Here is a 15997-nt window from a genome sequence, read left to right as displayed (position 1 = left end):
CACGAGGACGTGTTCCGGAGTCCATACCGCCAGGGAGAAGGCGGCGCAATCGCTCTCCGCTTTATTGATGAGAGGAGGACGCCGTGGCGGCAAGGCGGTTCTGGGCGCGCCAAGCCGCCGGCCGGCGCCGCCAGCAAGGGAACTGGCGTGTCCTGGGGGAGCTACTCGTCCAGATGGATGCGTTCCATTATTGCTGTGGCGACGAACTCTCTTGACGCGTTGAGGCGGCTGGAGTTCTCGCAGCCGGACAGGCGGAAATTCAGATCGTGCGCGGCGAGCATGAGCCTGAAACAGGTCAACCTAGACATGGAAAGGCCGGCGCCACGGATCCGCACCGCACAACGGCATGCGAGCCGCCGAGATTGCTGCAGTGTGCACTGTGCTCCGAGGCCGACCCAGCCGGCACGCGAGCAGAGCGCGCCAACACGTTCGTGGTGCCGTGGTCAAGCGTGAGAACATGGGGATCCGCCAATCGCCATGGATTTTTGGACGCCGTGGGTACTTGGTGGAGATTCCGGGCGCAGTGGATTGGAGTTGATTGATGGCGGTGGTCTTCCCGGTTCTCTCCCATTCTGAATTTCTTGATGAGGAACTTCAACAATCTAGTGGAGGCCTTGGTCGTGTGTCCACGAGAACGGATTACCAGTGCACTAAGCGCTCGGCGGCACTGATCTGTGTCAACGGCGCGAGCAAATTCCTCGGCGCTGTACTCCAGCTGGGCGGCGGCCGGGCGCAGGCGAGCGAAGCGAGTCGTGTTCCAACTTCCAAGCGCGCCAAAGTTCACACAATCACACGGAATCAGTGTGCTCCAAATTCCAGCAAGACAACATCTCCGGTTGATCGATCTCCATGTCCATGTCAACATTTATTTTATCACACCTTGGAGCACGACTGGGCGGCACCATTGGCGGCAGCCACGCCGCCGAGGCCTCCACCGCCAGCTCTCCCACGAACGAGATGGCCCGCAACGTGTTCCACCTTTCCAGGGAGAAGTTCCCATCGACTGCTGCCTTCATCGACGTGGTGGTCGCCCGTCGCCGTCGCGGCGGCGAGGTTTGACGCCGAAACACGGGCGGCGACGGCGAGGGTTGCCGCGCTTGCCGGTGGAGCAACGCACTCGCGCCCAAATGGACGGGCTCGGTGGCACGGCAGCATGAGCGCCGCCGGAGCACCGCCTGTGGTGTGCTGTGCTTAGAGCGAAGCTAATAAAAACGCCGACGGCAAGAGGATGCTGGGAAGGCGAATCAGATATATAGACGCCTTGCAAGTTCGTGATGGGCTGCCCAACCTTTGCTAGCACTATGTATCTATGTCCTATCGACAGTGCGTCGGTAAGGTAGCACTCTAGGAAACAAACTGAACACAGCTGCACCAACTCAGTCTCCAGGTTCCTCATGGTTGTTGAGTGCTGCAGATTAGATTACTGGATGCAGAGGAAGCATAAAATGGATCAAAGGATGGAGACGGCCACGCGGCCTGTCATGCTTGGGAAGAGAAGACGACATCACGACAGTGCGCCCGCCTGCTTGAGCTCATCCGGTCATCCCGCGTAGCTTTCATTACTGCGGCGTCTTACTGCCGGAGCAGAGCACAAGAATGAGATCACGCCGGTAGGGTTGTAGGGAAGGACCTGAGCGAAAGATGGGTGTTTGGTGTTAGTATTGATCTCCACCAGTTGGCCCAACGGCGAACTGGGCCCTTGACTCGTGTCCTGATCGGGGACGCCCAGCCCAATAGATGGCTGGTGGGCCCCCGTCGCGCAGTGCCATATATAGAGGAGGTGGGGACTGCGGCACAAGATACGAGATTCGTCGCCGTCACTGTTTCCCCACCTCCAAACCCTAGCCGATCTACGGGAGAGGCTGGCAGCAGCGGGATGCGCCACCAGCAAGCCATCATCACCCCTTCGACCACGTGCAGTGATGGCGCATTCATTCTACACCGACCGTCGCTGCCATGTGCTAAACGCCACCTCGTCGCCGGCCATGGTGCCGGCTACAGTTTCACCGACAAGTGCACAAGGTACGCCGTCCACAGGCAGTTCTATACCCACTCGATCTACTCCTAGAATTGATAGAACTTAACATTGGCATCAAGAGCCAGGTTTAGCGAGTAGATCTGAGTTTGGGGAAAGGATCGATCTCGGATCGATGAACAGAAAAGGAAAATGAAAAGAAATGAAAAACCCAAACCCTAACCCTAGATCGGACCCGCAAGGGAAAAGAAAGAAAAGGGATGAGCGGAGGTACTTAACAGGACCTCGCCATCATTGTGCCACTGCCGGCTCGCCGGAAGTGGTAGAGACGACCGTGCCGGCTCGCCGGCGCGGGACAGGCTCCATGACGCCCTGCACACCACCCGACGCTCCTCTGAGCGCGTGAGCACGGGTCCCAAAGGGCACCACTGAGGTGCCGCTCGACGGCGCAGCGCGCGGCTCCGGCCGCACGCATGCACCGGCGAGGGGCACCACAGTGGCGCCGCCGGCCACCATTCCTACGCTCGGCTCGGGTCCAGGGAAGCAAGGGGAAGAAGAGAAGGGGCCCCAGCACCCGCTGAGCCACGGGCGAGCGCGCGGCCGGCGCGGGGGGTGGCGTGCAGCGGTGGCGCCGCCGCCGCCGGCTCGGACCGGAACCACTCCGGCCGCCGCCTCTAGCAAGAGAGAGAAAGGGGGATGCGGGGGAATGGAGCTAGGGTTATGGGTGAGCAGGCCGCCGCGGTCTTGATCCGCGAAAAGCGAGGCCGACCGTCTGATTCGATCCGACGGCTCAGGAGCGGCCGGATCCTTGTGGGCGGGTTGCGGCCCGTGAGGGAAAGAGGGGTTGCGGCCTGTTTTGGCGGCCCGGTCGTCGGTTATCGGGCCAAAGGCCCAGACGGGCGAGCGCCAAGCAGGCCGCGGGCTGCTTTTGCTGCTAGGCTTTTTGGGCCGCGCGAGTGCGCGCGTGGGCCGCGCGCGGAGGCACTCCGCGGACCGAGCTGGGTGGCGCGCGAAGAAAAGGCTGCGGGCCAAATTTGCAGTATGGGCTGCAAAGCACATTAAAGAAGTTTTACGGTTTTCCATTTTTCAGAATTTTTTTTTCAATGATAGTTTGCTGATTTTGTGCATACTTGCATCTCTATTCAATTTTGATTCAACGGGATAAATAGTTTAGAGAGCAAAAGAGTACAAAAATGCTTTTGAATAAGTGAATTTTGTTAAGTTTCCGCTGCAAAGTAAAAGTTTCATCCTCTATTTAAATTGGAACCAACGGGAAAATTTAAATAGAGGAGTAAAAGATATTTAGTTTAAAGTTAATTATGGTATTGTTATTTTCTGACCAACGTTGATGATAACAATATTATAATTTCATTGTGATTTTAAGTTCAATGTTAATTCAGAGAATTGAAAAATAAAAAGAAAAGCTTATGAAAGAAAGAAAAGTTCTCCGCTGTAATAAAGAAAGATAAACTCAGATGAGTTTTTCTCTGTGGGAAAAAGGAGCCTATAATTTTAAGTTTAAGAAAAGCTTCCGATGTTGAAAATCAAAGAAAGATTGTTTTGGCACCATTTTACCATTGTAAGTGTCAAGTTGAGCATTAATTTACTCTTAAAAGAAACAAAATTTAAAGTTTATTATGATGTTGTCATTTTCTGACCAAAATTGATGATGGCAATATTATAATTTTTATTTTTGTCATGTGTTATATTTCTGCCCAACGGTGATATAGAATTGAAAGTAAAGGAAAATTGTATATTTTAATTTTGACCAACGTTAAATTAAGACATACAATTCTTCCCAAGTAGAGAGAAATTAACAAACAAAAGTTGATTTCGATCAACATTACAGATAAAGTTTTAAGGTTACTCAGCTGTATAGTTGAGGTTAAGAAAGAAAAGTGCTTGTTCCATTCTGATTTTTAGTTGATATGAGAAAGAGATGCAACTTATTCGGAAATGTTTTTGGTTTTTCTCTCACTAAAGTTTTTGTAATATAGAGATTTGTTAATTTTTCTGATTAAATTGGAACCAATGGGAAGATTTAATCAGAAAATAAAGTATATATGCATGTTTTAGTCATTGTGACCAAAGTTTTTTCGTCCTTCAACAACAGTAAAGATAATGGTTGAAATGAGTTTGACGCATGTTCAATTTGACCAACGTTGAATTAAACATGTGTTACCAATGCATTTAAAGTTTATTATCGCAAGTCGGAAAAGTTTTGGCACTTGTGCCATTCATATCCTACATGAAAGGGAAAGTTTTTGTGATGACTCACATGCGACATGAGTATCACATAAAAGTGAAAAAATCTGGGGAAGCTTTTAAAGTTATCCAAACAATTCACATGCATTACTATAGTGGCATGTTGGATAGTGACTTGAAAAGAATCGAAGGACAAAAAGAAAGTTGTATGCGAACCAAAATTGCAAGCATGACTTGCAAAAGTATAGAAAAATGAAGAACTTGATGAGTTCTTAAAAGTGCAACAAGTCAAGAACTCTGAGGAGTTCTTGAAAAGGAACGAGGAAATGGTGCTCCAATTATTTTTTATGACTTGGTCATATGAATAAAGTTCTAGTAATGAAATGCTCCTCGTTCACAAGTGTTAAAAATAGTTTCGAAATTATGGCAGCAAAGTTTGTGCCATATTTCGAGGGGGAGAAGAAAGATTAAAATTTAGAGAGAATTTCCCCGCAAAGTTAAATGCGATGCATTTTTAAAAGCAAAGTTGATCTATTAAAGTGAATATGACCGACCGAAAAGGGATTACAACGGTAATAATGTTGATATCCCAACCATAAAAATAAGCAAGGTTCTTAGAGTTTTTCACACAAAAAAGGTGGTGCTTAAAGCAAGGTGGTGCTTAAAGCACCCTTTGAGGCTTGTAAAGAACAAACCCAAACAAAAGTTTGAAGATATTCCATCTTTGCAATAGATGGGATAATCTGGGGGAGTAAAGTATGTCGAGAACTAAAGCTTGAAGAGAAGTGGGACTGTATGTTCACTCCTATGATTCAAGCACTGAAATTGTCTCAACATATGTTTTCACGTTGTATGAATGTCATAAATTGAGTTGTCTCATTCATCGACGTGGCGAGAAGCCATGAAAGATATAATGAGACCTAAAAGTTCCAAATTTATTTTGGAACATAGAATAAGTTCCTAATGGAGTCAAGACAGTAGGCTATAATGGGTCTACAAGATTGAAACATGACTCCGGAGGGAACATGGAAAGTTGCTAAGCGCGACTTGTGGCAAAAGTTTTTATGCAAATAATGAGACATTTTATGCAGTCTCATGAAAGGATTCTTTTAGAATCATAATGACATTGGTGCATACTACTTTTAGGATCATATTAGATGGATGTTGGAACGATATCTCCTAACAGAGATTTGTGCGAGAAAGTATATACATGACATAACCAAATGGTTTTGTTGTGGAAAGAAAAGAACATTGGAATACCACCTGATGAAATCAGATCACAAAACAGTGGCCTCTAAAGTTTTGTGAGAATAAAATTTTAGAGTTTTAAGTAAAGGTCAAGATGACAAATTGCAAATATGCAAAGTTTAAAGATGAGAAATTCTTTTTCCCGCAAAGTTCAAAGAAGGTTATTATGACCTCTAGTTTTGATAAAAATAATCTCAGTGAAGAGCCATTCACTCTAGGAAAGGAAATTCACAGGGATAAAAGAAAAGGGGGTATCAGGACTATCGCAGAAAGCATACTTAGAAAAGAGTTCTAAAGATATATAGTATGCATGCGAGTAAGCCTACGCCTGTCCTATTGTCAAGGGTAATAGTTTTGGAATTTTCAGAATTCCAGGAACCGTTGTATGATCGATCAAAAGAAAAAGGTTCCATGTGCTTCAGCTGTTGGAAGCAAAATTAGTGCTCAAAAGAATTTACCCTGACATAGTGCAAGTATCCGGGACATTTTGGCAGAAGTCCAGTCCAGCAATAGATCACTGGAATGGAGTTATAGAATATTTTGCAATTTTGCAAAATATTGTCAGCCTCATGCTAAGTAAGAAAGGAACATGTACTCTCAAAAGGATGTGAGTAAAAGGAATTAGGTTTTAGCGAGATATTTAGTGAAGCCCACAGTAGTAGCTAACACTTGCGCTTGGAGTTTTATTGTGGAAAAGCTCCAAAGCAAAATAGTTGTGATATCGTGGGTCGTGTACCCAAAGTTTAGCATGATATGAGGCTACAGGACAGGCAAAATGGTTGAGGAAACCTTTACCCGGAATTGATAATGATACACAACAGTAATATACCATTCGAATATTTTCTCTCCTATGGCAACATGTCAAGTTTGCTGCCAAACACATTGACGGTGAGTTATATGTTGCAAAGGAGAAAATCTAGAATCATATGAAATCATGGAGCACCAAAGTATCAAGCAAGTGTTTGCGGATCCGCTTACCAAAAGGCCTACCGCCCAAGTCGACATGGGTTTTATGGGAGGCCTATGATTTTTGGATTACTAAAGGGCCCAAAGAAAGGTTAAGGTCTTGTTTCAATACAGAAAGGTGTATTGTGGCTATTAATCTGATGGTAAGTGATAACTATCATGACGAAGCACGCCCTACGTACCGATCTGCAATGAGATGAGGACCGAAAGTAAAGCAAGTAAAGAAAAGTAAAGAGTTAAGTTCAAGTTGAAAAGTTTAAAAGTGTAAGGTGAGATCAAGGGGGAGAATGTTAGTATTGATCTCCACCAGTTGGCCCAACGGCGAACTGGGCCCTTGACTCGCGTCATGATCGGGGACGCCCAGCCCAATAGACGGCTGGTGGGCCCCCGTCGCGCAGTGCCATATATAGAGGAGGTGGGGACTGCGGCACAAGATACGAGATTTGTCGCCGCTACTATTTCCCCACCTCCAAACCCTAGCCGATCTACGGGAGAGGCTGCCAGCGGCGGGATGCGCCACCAGCAAGCCATCATCACCCCTTCGACCACGTGCAGTGATGGCACATTCATTCTACACCGACCGGTCTCTGCCATGTGCTAAACGCCACCTCGTCACCGGCCATGGTGCCGGCTACAGTTTCACCGACAAGTGCACAAGGTACGCCGTCCACAGACAGTTCTATACCCACTCGATCTACTCCTAGAATTGATAGAACTTAACATTTGGCTGTTTGCCCTTCCGGCAGGAACTGAACCATGAGGATGATGAGCCGAATGAAAGAGAATAATCTATCCTGGCAACAAGAGATCATGTGAATGAAGATATCTCCTTGCAAGTTCATCATGGTTGCTTCGAGTTACCTCGAGCCACACTGATTTTCTCAGCAGCTAAGGACAGTCCAGTAATCTATGAAGAAATAGCCAACTTATTGAATGCACAAATAGGAATTCTGACACAGATCAATCAAAGAGAGACAAGATACTCCTACTCCAGATGTGGGTGCTATTACACCTACAACATTGGAATTAAAATCTAATCCGAACCATAGATTTGTTATAAACTTTTACACTAATAGTTCTATAGGAGCCGCAAATTCAAGATCTACCTTGGAAAACAGATTGTGTAAACTACACATTATCATTATATTAATACTAATCCAGATTTTAGACCACATTGTTGGAAGAGCAAGGTACAAATAAGTGCACCCACAGATCAACGACCACATAACAGCTTCAGATATCCTGAACAATATAAGACCCATCACTATCTGGTCAATATGCTTAACGGAATGGGTAGTTCACCAGTTGACTTAACAAATGGCATCTACATCGGATCTAAACACCCCTTTCATGAGTGCACGCGGACAATGGATTGGAGGAGTATATAGAGGTCAAGGGTTCAGTGACCATAGCTCCTGATTTTTTTTTAAAAGGTGAGCCCACCCGGGGCTACGGTGGGGCCATGTTTTTGGCTACGGTGGGGGCTCGATGGAGGAGAGGGCGATGGTTTCGAGAAACTTCCCATCGTTCGGAATGTTAGACCTTGGAAACCGAAAGAAAAGATGTGTGGTGCTTCTTTTTTGCGTCGAAGAAGAAACAACGACCGGGGCTGGTTTTTGGTGGCCACGGGATGGCAAAAGATTCGGTTGATGTTGGGGTGCTTGATTGGTGCCTTGCTATATATGGCGATCCCATGACGTGATTGGGAAGAAATTTTGTTTTCCAACATGTACACACAGAATTCTGAGCAGAAACAGTGATGTCTGGTAACCAAACAGCCCAGAGAAAGAAGCATAGGAAATTTTGCAGTAAATCAGAGAGAAAATGCACGATGAAAAATGGAATTACAATTGATTTAAAGTATGATGGTACATAGACCAGACAAAATATGAGCCATTACATGCTCAACCAACCACTAGGATACACCCAATATAGTTTCAGATATGATTCCATACAAAAATTTTATTCTCAAAAGAGGGCTCTACACTCTTCTCCCGAGAAGAAACACCAACTCCCTATATCACGTGGCCTTCAGCTTGCTCGTCTAGTTGGTGTTGTGCATGTGGCGGACCAGGTCAATCACACGGGAGCTGAGAATATACAAAGGGCAAACAAGTCACGATTTAGATATTGCAATGCACAACAGCACAATTTATTGTGAGGTCAAACTCTGTTAGATGCTACTAACCTATATCCCCACTCGTTGTCATACCAAGACACGAGCTTAACAAAGTTGCCATTCAAAGCAATACCAGCCTTAGCATCGAAGATGCTGGACCTGCAATTGAGAAAACCATCACAGAACATTGTAAGGAGACACTTTGGATATTACCGTGACATATATAAACCAACGATCAAAAAAGTTCTCCACCAATAATATATCTCTATATGCATAGTACCTATTGTCACCCTGGAAGTCAGTGGAAACAAGGTCCTCCTCAACATAACCCAAAATGCCCTTGAGGTTACCCTCGGCCTCAGCCCTACAAAGAAGTTTTTAAACATCAATTTACAAAGCACTAACCGCATTAATTTACAAAGCCTCAGTCCATGAGGTTAATTTGCACCGTTCAAATATTAATGTATGAATTTGTAAAAAGAAAACAAGCTAAATATTAATGTATGAATTCGTAAAAAGAAAACAAGCTACAACACTAAGGATGCAAAACTCACTTGATCGCAGCCTTGATCTCATCATAGGTAGCAGACTTCTCGAGTCTAACGGTCAGATCAACAACAGAAACATCAACAGTGGGGACACGGAAAGCCATTCCTGTCAGCTTTCCATTGAGGGCAGGAAGCACCTTGCCAACGGCCTGCAAGAAATCAAGTAGTACCAAACTTCTATGACAAAAAAAATCTAGAGTAATAAAGTAATCTGAAGAACATTTAGATTTCCAGTTTCTATTGGGAAATTTTGTGACTGTGTACCAATTTATATTTACATAATCTTTATGTGAAGCGTGTGAATAGTGACATTCAACGTCGTGCACGAGCAAAAGAAAGAATAAAGTTCAGTTTCTAAATTTTTTTATTGCTAAAGTATTACAAAAGACCCTACCTTAGCAGCTCCAGTGCTGCTGGGAATGATGTTGAAGCTAGCAGCCCTTCCACCCCTCCAGTCCTTAGCTGAGGGCCCATCAACAGTCTTCTGGGTGGCTGCAAGGATTCACACTCACCATGTAAAGATAAAAACCACTAAACATAATATTCCTCTAAACCTTATTGCAATGCTTACCAGTGATGGCATGAACGGTGGTCATCAGACCCTCAACAATGCCAAACTTGTCATTGATGACCTGCAGCAAAAGTAAGACCCAAATATAAGATAATAGGATCCCAATGAACAATGCCAAACTAAACATCACAATGAAGAGCACCTTAGCAAGAGGAGCAAGGCAGTTGGTGGTGCAACTAGCATTGGAGACAATGTTAATGTCAGACTTGTATTCCTTCTCATTGACACCAACAACAAACATGGGGGCATCCTTGCTAGGAGCAGAAATGACGACCTTCTTGGCACCACCCTGTAAACGCAAGCATAGTAACCATTATATGCTTTCAAAACTTAGATGGCAGAGTGTACCTTAGGATAACAAAAGATCAAGTAGAATAATGTACCTTCAAGTGAGTCGCAGCCTTATCCTGGTCAGTGAAAACACCAGTAGACTCAACAACATACTCAGCACTAGCTGCACCCCATGGGATCTCCTCAGGGTTCCTAAATACTAATCATTAGCCCACAACGGTTGAATTGGGTATGAAATTACTCTGGAAAAGAATGGTAACAAACCTGCAGCCAAACACAGCAACCTCCTTCTCACCAAAGAGAAGGGTCTTGGAGTCCTTGACCTTGACCTCATGGTGCTTCCATTGTCCGTGTACACTATCATACTTGAACATGTAGGTCTGCAAAAACAAAACCATACTCAGGAACCATACAACAAAATAAACCATTTGGAGTATCTACACTATCAATTTATTGAATGCACAAATAGGAATTCCAATGCAGATCAATCAAAGAGAGACTTACAAGATACTCCTACTCCGAATTTGGGTGCTATAGGTTCTACTAAACCTACAACACTGGAATTTAAATCTAATCCAAACCATATATTTGCTATAACTTCTATACTAATAGTTCTATAGGAGATGCAAATTCAAATTCTACCTTGGAAAACAGATAGTCTAATAAATTACACATCATCATAAAAAATACTAATCCAGATTTCAGACCACACGGCAGGCAGAGCAAGGCACAACAACCATCGCTATCTGGTCAATATGCTTGACGGAATGGATAGTTAACCAGTCAACAAAATAAATGGCATCTACATCGGATCTAAATATTCCTTTCAAGAAAATATAATCCCATATAGTACACCTGTTGCACATCCAACAAGGACCAAATTGCCAAATTGTTCATAATACATGATCCCATATGATTTCGTTGTTCCACATCCAAAAAGTACTAAACCAAATAATCCGTACAAATCTAGTACCATCGAACAAGCATATTTCAGCACTCAGTAGTACACACCAATAAGCAAAAGATCAAACGATGAACGAGAAGATGAGGATATACCATGTAGTCGGTGGTGATGAAGGGGTCATTGACGGCAACGAGCTCGACATCGTCGCTCTGCAGCGCAACCCTGGCCACAAGCCTGCCAATCCTACCGAACCCTACACCACCAAAACAAAACTAAGTCAAAACCCACACAAATCCACATAACTAAGTAAGATCAGAACTCAGATTTGAAGCCACAAACTCACCGTTGATCCCGATCTTGATCTTTGCTACACATCAAACAAAACCAAACCAAACCAGTGGAAACATCAGTGGAACCCAAATTTACATTACATCCACAAATACCAAATCCAAAAGGAAACAATCAATATCAATGCTAGCAGAATAACGGCATTACCCATGGGGATGAGAGCTTCTGACGATGGAGAAAACCAGGAGGAATGGATTTGTTTGAAACAGGACCGAGATAGGGGAGGGGTGGGGGGTTCGTTAGTGCATGCAGCCAATGGATCAGAGTCGGAGGGGTATATAAATACATGTCAACGGTTCGGCGGCCACTGTTGCTGCTTTTTTTAGATAGGCAGGCCCACCTAGGGCTTCGGAATGCAGATCGGCGGGGCCTTGTTTTATGGCTACCGAGGAAAATGTTGGACCACAGGTCGCTCACAGGTGGGGGCTCCAGGGGGAAGAGGGCGATGGTTTATTTTGAGAAGCTTTCCATGGGTTGGAACTTTGGACCTTGGAAATTGGGAGAAAAAATGTATGGTGGAGGGGGGTTGTGCTTCTTTCTTGCGTCAGAAGAAGAAGAATTGAGCGGCTAGGCTGGTTTTAGGCAGCCGTGGATGGCAAAAAATTCGGTTGACGTTGGGGGTGCTTGATTGTGTGCCTTGTTGTGGCGATCCCATGATCTGATTGAGAAGAAACTCCTTTTTTTCATAAAACTAACAACATTGACGCTATGTAAACTCAGGTTTATACTCCCTCCATTTGCGATTCAAGATGTATTTAGTTTCAATGGGGCAAGATTTTAAGCGATAATTATTTCACTAGCTGAAAATCATAATCATAGGTATGTTTGTTTAAGTATGGATATAAAAATATTAACTATCATAAAATTATGAATTAATACAGTGATTAGGTGTCAAAATATTTTTCTAATGATTTCAGAACGGATGGACCATAACCACTTTTTTTTGAAACTTACCATAACCACTTTCTATACATGGGTATTGACTTGCATTTGTATCGATCCATTGTCGTTTGCATGTCAAGTATTTGTTTTGACTAATTAATTAATCCTTATTCCTTTCACTAACACGTGACATGGCTAAAGGGCACGTACGAGTTATCAATCTCAATCTACTGTGTCATTTTCTCAGAAATATTTATAGAGATGAGTGTGTACGCATATGATCATAAGAGTAAGTTGTGATGTTTTTTTTTTGAAAAGCAGCCGGCAAGAGCTTTTGTTGTGCATGTTTTGGTGAGAGAGTAGACTAGTGTGTGCGTACTTTAGGCAATAATATAACCTATACATATGTACATACTTTCCTTAATATATACTTGATTGTTTGGAAAAGAAGTTGGGTATTCCTAGGAATACCCATGCATCAACATGGCTCCGCCCAGGACATGAGACTCAAACGTCACACAGATAAAAAAAATGCTGTCGTGGTCACCCTGGGTGACCGCCGCGGGCGCCAACATGAGTGAAAGGAGACTGATGCCATTGGCAGGCTGTTTCAGAGATCACGATGTCCATATATACCGCCAACCCCCGTGGCAGCCGTCACTACGGGACACAGGGCTTTTGCCGTGTGCCAAATGCACACGGCAAAGCTTTTGCCGTGTGTAAGTACACGGCAAAGGTCACACGGCAACCAAGTATCGGCAAAGGGTCTCTTTGCCGTGGGTTTTTTGTTGGGCACACGGCAAAGACTTCGCCGTGTGTGTCAACAACACTCGGCAAATATTTTTCAGAAAAGTAAAAAAAACAGTGGCAGCCGCTGCCGCCACCATGCCGGCCACCACCACCACGCCGGCGGCCGCCGTCACCACCACCACCACGCCGCCGGCTGCCGTCACCCGTGATCGGGCCGTCGCCCGGGGCTGTTACCAGCCAGGAGAGGAGGGGAGGGGGCGGCGCCCGCAAGCCCCCGCCGGCCGCCGCCGCTCGTTGCCGAGCCGTCGCCCGGGGCCGTGCCGCCGCAGGCCACCGCCGCCCGTGGCCGGGCCGTCGTCCGGGGCCGCGCCGCCGCCGGTCGCCGCCGCACATGGCCGGGCCGCCGCCGCCGCGCGAGGCCGGGCCGCCGCCCGAGGCCGCCGGGGACGCCGCGCGAGGACGCGCCGCCGCCACCGAGGCCACCCCCGCGCGCGCATGCCGGGGTCGCGCCGGCCGCCGCTGTAGGGAAGGAGAGAGGCTCACACGGGAGAGGGAAGAAGAAGGCCGCTGGTGAGGATGGATCCGTGGGAAGGTGTTTTAGCCAATAGGAAGCCTTCGTTTCAAAGACCTGGATTGCTGACGTGGCGAGTTGTGTTTCTTTGATGATCTTATACTGTATTTTTGGATAGACAAATGAGCTCAAATAAAAAAGTACTCAACTAGAAAGTTTTAGATGTCAACGAGCTTTACAACTTTGGTATATAACTTAATTACATCCGAAGCCATTTGAAATTTTTAAAATTTTCAAATTTGAAATCAGATTGCTAATAATGTACTTTTGAAGTACCAAACAATCTCAAATAAAAAAGTTTTCAATTACAAAGATTTATATTTTGTTGAGTTGTACAACTTTGATATATAACTTATTTATATCCGAGGTCATTTGAATATTTTATAATTTATTATTTCAAATTAGATAACTTATGATAATATTTTAAAATACTAAATAATCTCAAATACAAAAGTTGACAACTACAAAGTTTTAGATTTCATCGAGGTGTACGACTTTGGTATAAACTTTTTTTACATATGACATCATATATAAAAGTTTGTATTCAAATAATACATTCACTAACTCTCAAATATCTAATCACACATATACTTCAAATAATACATTCATGATAAAGTGTGCGAAATCTTCTCAACTTTTTATCATAGCATCCACGTGTGATACCATCACATCAAGACAAATCTCTTGATTTTCAGACTTCATTTACTTTTTTTAGAATTTTTAAATAATTCGGACACATGTTCGTGGTTGTGTTTCATGGACAATATGTTCGAAATTTCTTTTCATTTGATGGGTATGGTCTCAAACTGGGTTAAATAGCATGAATTTCATTTTTCCACTCATTTTACTCTAGACTTTGAATCACTTTCGGTTCAAATTTGACTTAATTCAAAAAATTACTTGAAATGAAATTATTTAGTTAAATATAGCAAACAAATACAAAAATATACCAAATTGAAATATGAAGTAACACAAGTTATATGTAGGGAGTAGAAAAAGTTTTGAGGTAGAAGGAGAAAAAAAATTACTCTTTTGCCGAGTGCCAAAAAAAAGGCACACGGCAAAGTATGGATTTGCCGTGTGCCAAAGAAAAGGCACACGACAAAGTATGGATTTGCCGTGTGCCAAAAAAAGCACACGACAAAGTATGGATGTGCCGTGTGTTTTTTTTAAGCCGAGTGTTTTTGTCGTGGCCCACGGCAAAGTTGCTCTTTGCCGTGTGCCCGATAGAAAGCACACGGCAAACAATGAAACACACGGCAAACATCGAGTTTCCGGTAGTGCGTGTGACTAGGGTTGAAAACGGTCGGGATCGGTCGGGATAACCCCTTTATCGTTTTCACTTTTACATTTTAATACGAAAACGATATCGAAAATGAACAAGTCGAACACGAATACGAATACGGACTCACGGTATTTCGAAAACGAACCAATTCGAACGGAAATGTGTCGAAAGCGAACGGTCTACGGAAAGGCAAAACGGAAACACCGACCCACTACGATCGCATCGTACGCAATCATCCGACAAACTTGACATGCATACATGAAAACACTAGACAAATATTAATAGCACAAGTATTTGTAAACATGATAATAATTAACAACCTCACAAGTCAACCACAACTCTCAATCCCACACATAAAGATAGAACATTGAACAAATTCACAGCCACCACACGACGACACTTCACACATAGTAGTGCAAAGGAGAGAATCTCATAGACAAATAGTTTAATTTGTTCCACATATAGAATAAAACAAAAGTCTCAAACAAACACAAGCATCTTGATTAAAAGGTACAGTAGGCTACAGCTCATCTTCATCATTCATGATATCTGGATCACTTTCCATATCTCCATCTTCATTCTGTTCCTCATCCCCCTCCTTGTTTTTGTCCTACAAAATTAAATAGTCAGATCTAGCATCTAGAGCAAGACAGCAAGGAGATCCTCCAGACTTGACAAAAATAATGGTAGAAACACAACTTTATTGAATTGATTCACACATACCTCAACCTTCAATTTGTTAGCCATGGAAATAGATAAAGTTTCAACATCGAGATCATTCACAATTGAGCCAACAATTCTAGAATCTGAAGGTAAAATGAAACATAGAAAAATCAGATATGCATTTATTTGCTACATTAGAGTTTGCAGCTAAACCAAATATATGATGTTTACCTTTTCTTGCAGCAGCTATCCAATCCTTAGTGCAAATCAATGCCTCTATAATTTCTGGATCAAGACGATTTCGGTAGGGATCAACAACACGACCAGCAGCACTAAAGGCGGACTCAGATGCAACAGTTGATACTTGTATGGACATAACATCACGAACAATTTGTGTAAGAATAGGATACTCTTCTCTCTTGTTCTTCCACCATGCTAAGATGTCAAACTGACCAACAATTTGTAGAAGTGGTTCTGCTATGTACTTCTCCAACTCATTTGACTCAATCATACCAGGTTGATTTTGACTATATAAGAAGGCTTCAAGGTTATTGTCTACATTTTCCATTAACACATCTGCTGTACTACTAGGACCAGCTGCTTTACTCTTTTCTTTTGTTGGTGCAGGAGCAGAACTAGCATAAAATTGATATAATTTCTTTACCACACTA

The 15997-nt window shown here is 44.0% G+C and overlaps 1 protein-coding gene across 1 annotated transcript; it reads right to left on the bottom strand.

The window, feature by feature from the left end:
• Positions 1–8228: 8228 nt before the first annotated feature.
• Positions 8229–11415, bottom strand: LOC120710743 (glyceraldehyde-3-phosphate dehydrogenase 3, cytosolic-like). The gene is made up of 12 exons (XM_039996333.1): positions 11323–11415; positions 11171–11194; positions 10980–11080; positions 10188–10303; positions 10016–10115; positions 9775–9921; positions 9633–9693; positions 9456–9553; positions 9068–9210; positions 8794–8877; positions 8583–8672; positions 8229–8484 (listed from the first exon to the last, which is right to left on the bottom strand). Exons 1-12 carry the CDS (start codon positions 11324–11326, stop codon positions 8439–8441), a joined length of 1014 nt encoding a protein of 337 aa, XP_039852267.1. The 5' UTR covers positions 11327–11415; the 3' UTR covers positions 8229–8438.
• Positions 11416–15997: the final 4582 nt, after the last annotated feature.

The sequence above is a fragment of the Panicum virgatum genome, chromosome 5K (genome assembly GCF_016808335.1).
Source record: "Panicum virgatum strain AP13 chromosome 5K, P.virgatum_v5, whole genome shotgun sequence".
NCBI classification, from domain to species: domain Eukaryota; kingdom Viridiplantae; phylum Streptophyta; class Magnoliopsida; order Poales; family Poaceae; genus Panicum; species Panicum virgatum.
The sequence above is the reverse complement of the archived record's forward strand: the minus strand, read 5'-3'. Positions and strand labels throughout refer to the sequence as shown.

Bases quoted from the DNA above. Each gene is read 5' to 3' on its own strand.
- LOC120710743 (XM_039996333.1), bottom strand. The intron at 10,116-10,187 runs GTTTGTTACCAT...ATTAGTATTTAG, and splicing joins GTTGCTGTGTTTGGCTGCAG to GAACCCTGAGGAGATCCCAT. The intron at 8,485-8,582 runs GTTAGTAGCATC...GTATATTCTCAG, and splicing joins GACAACGAGTGGGGATATAG to CTCCCGTGTGATTGACCTGG.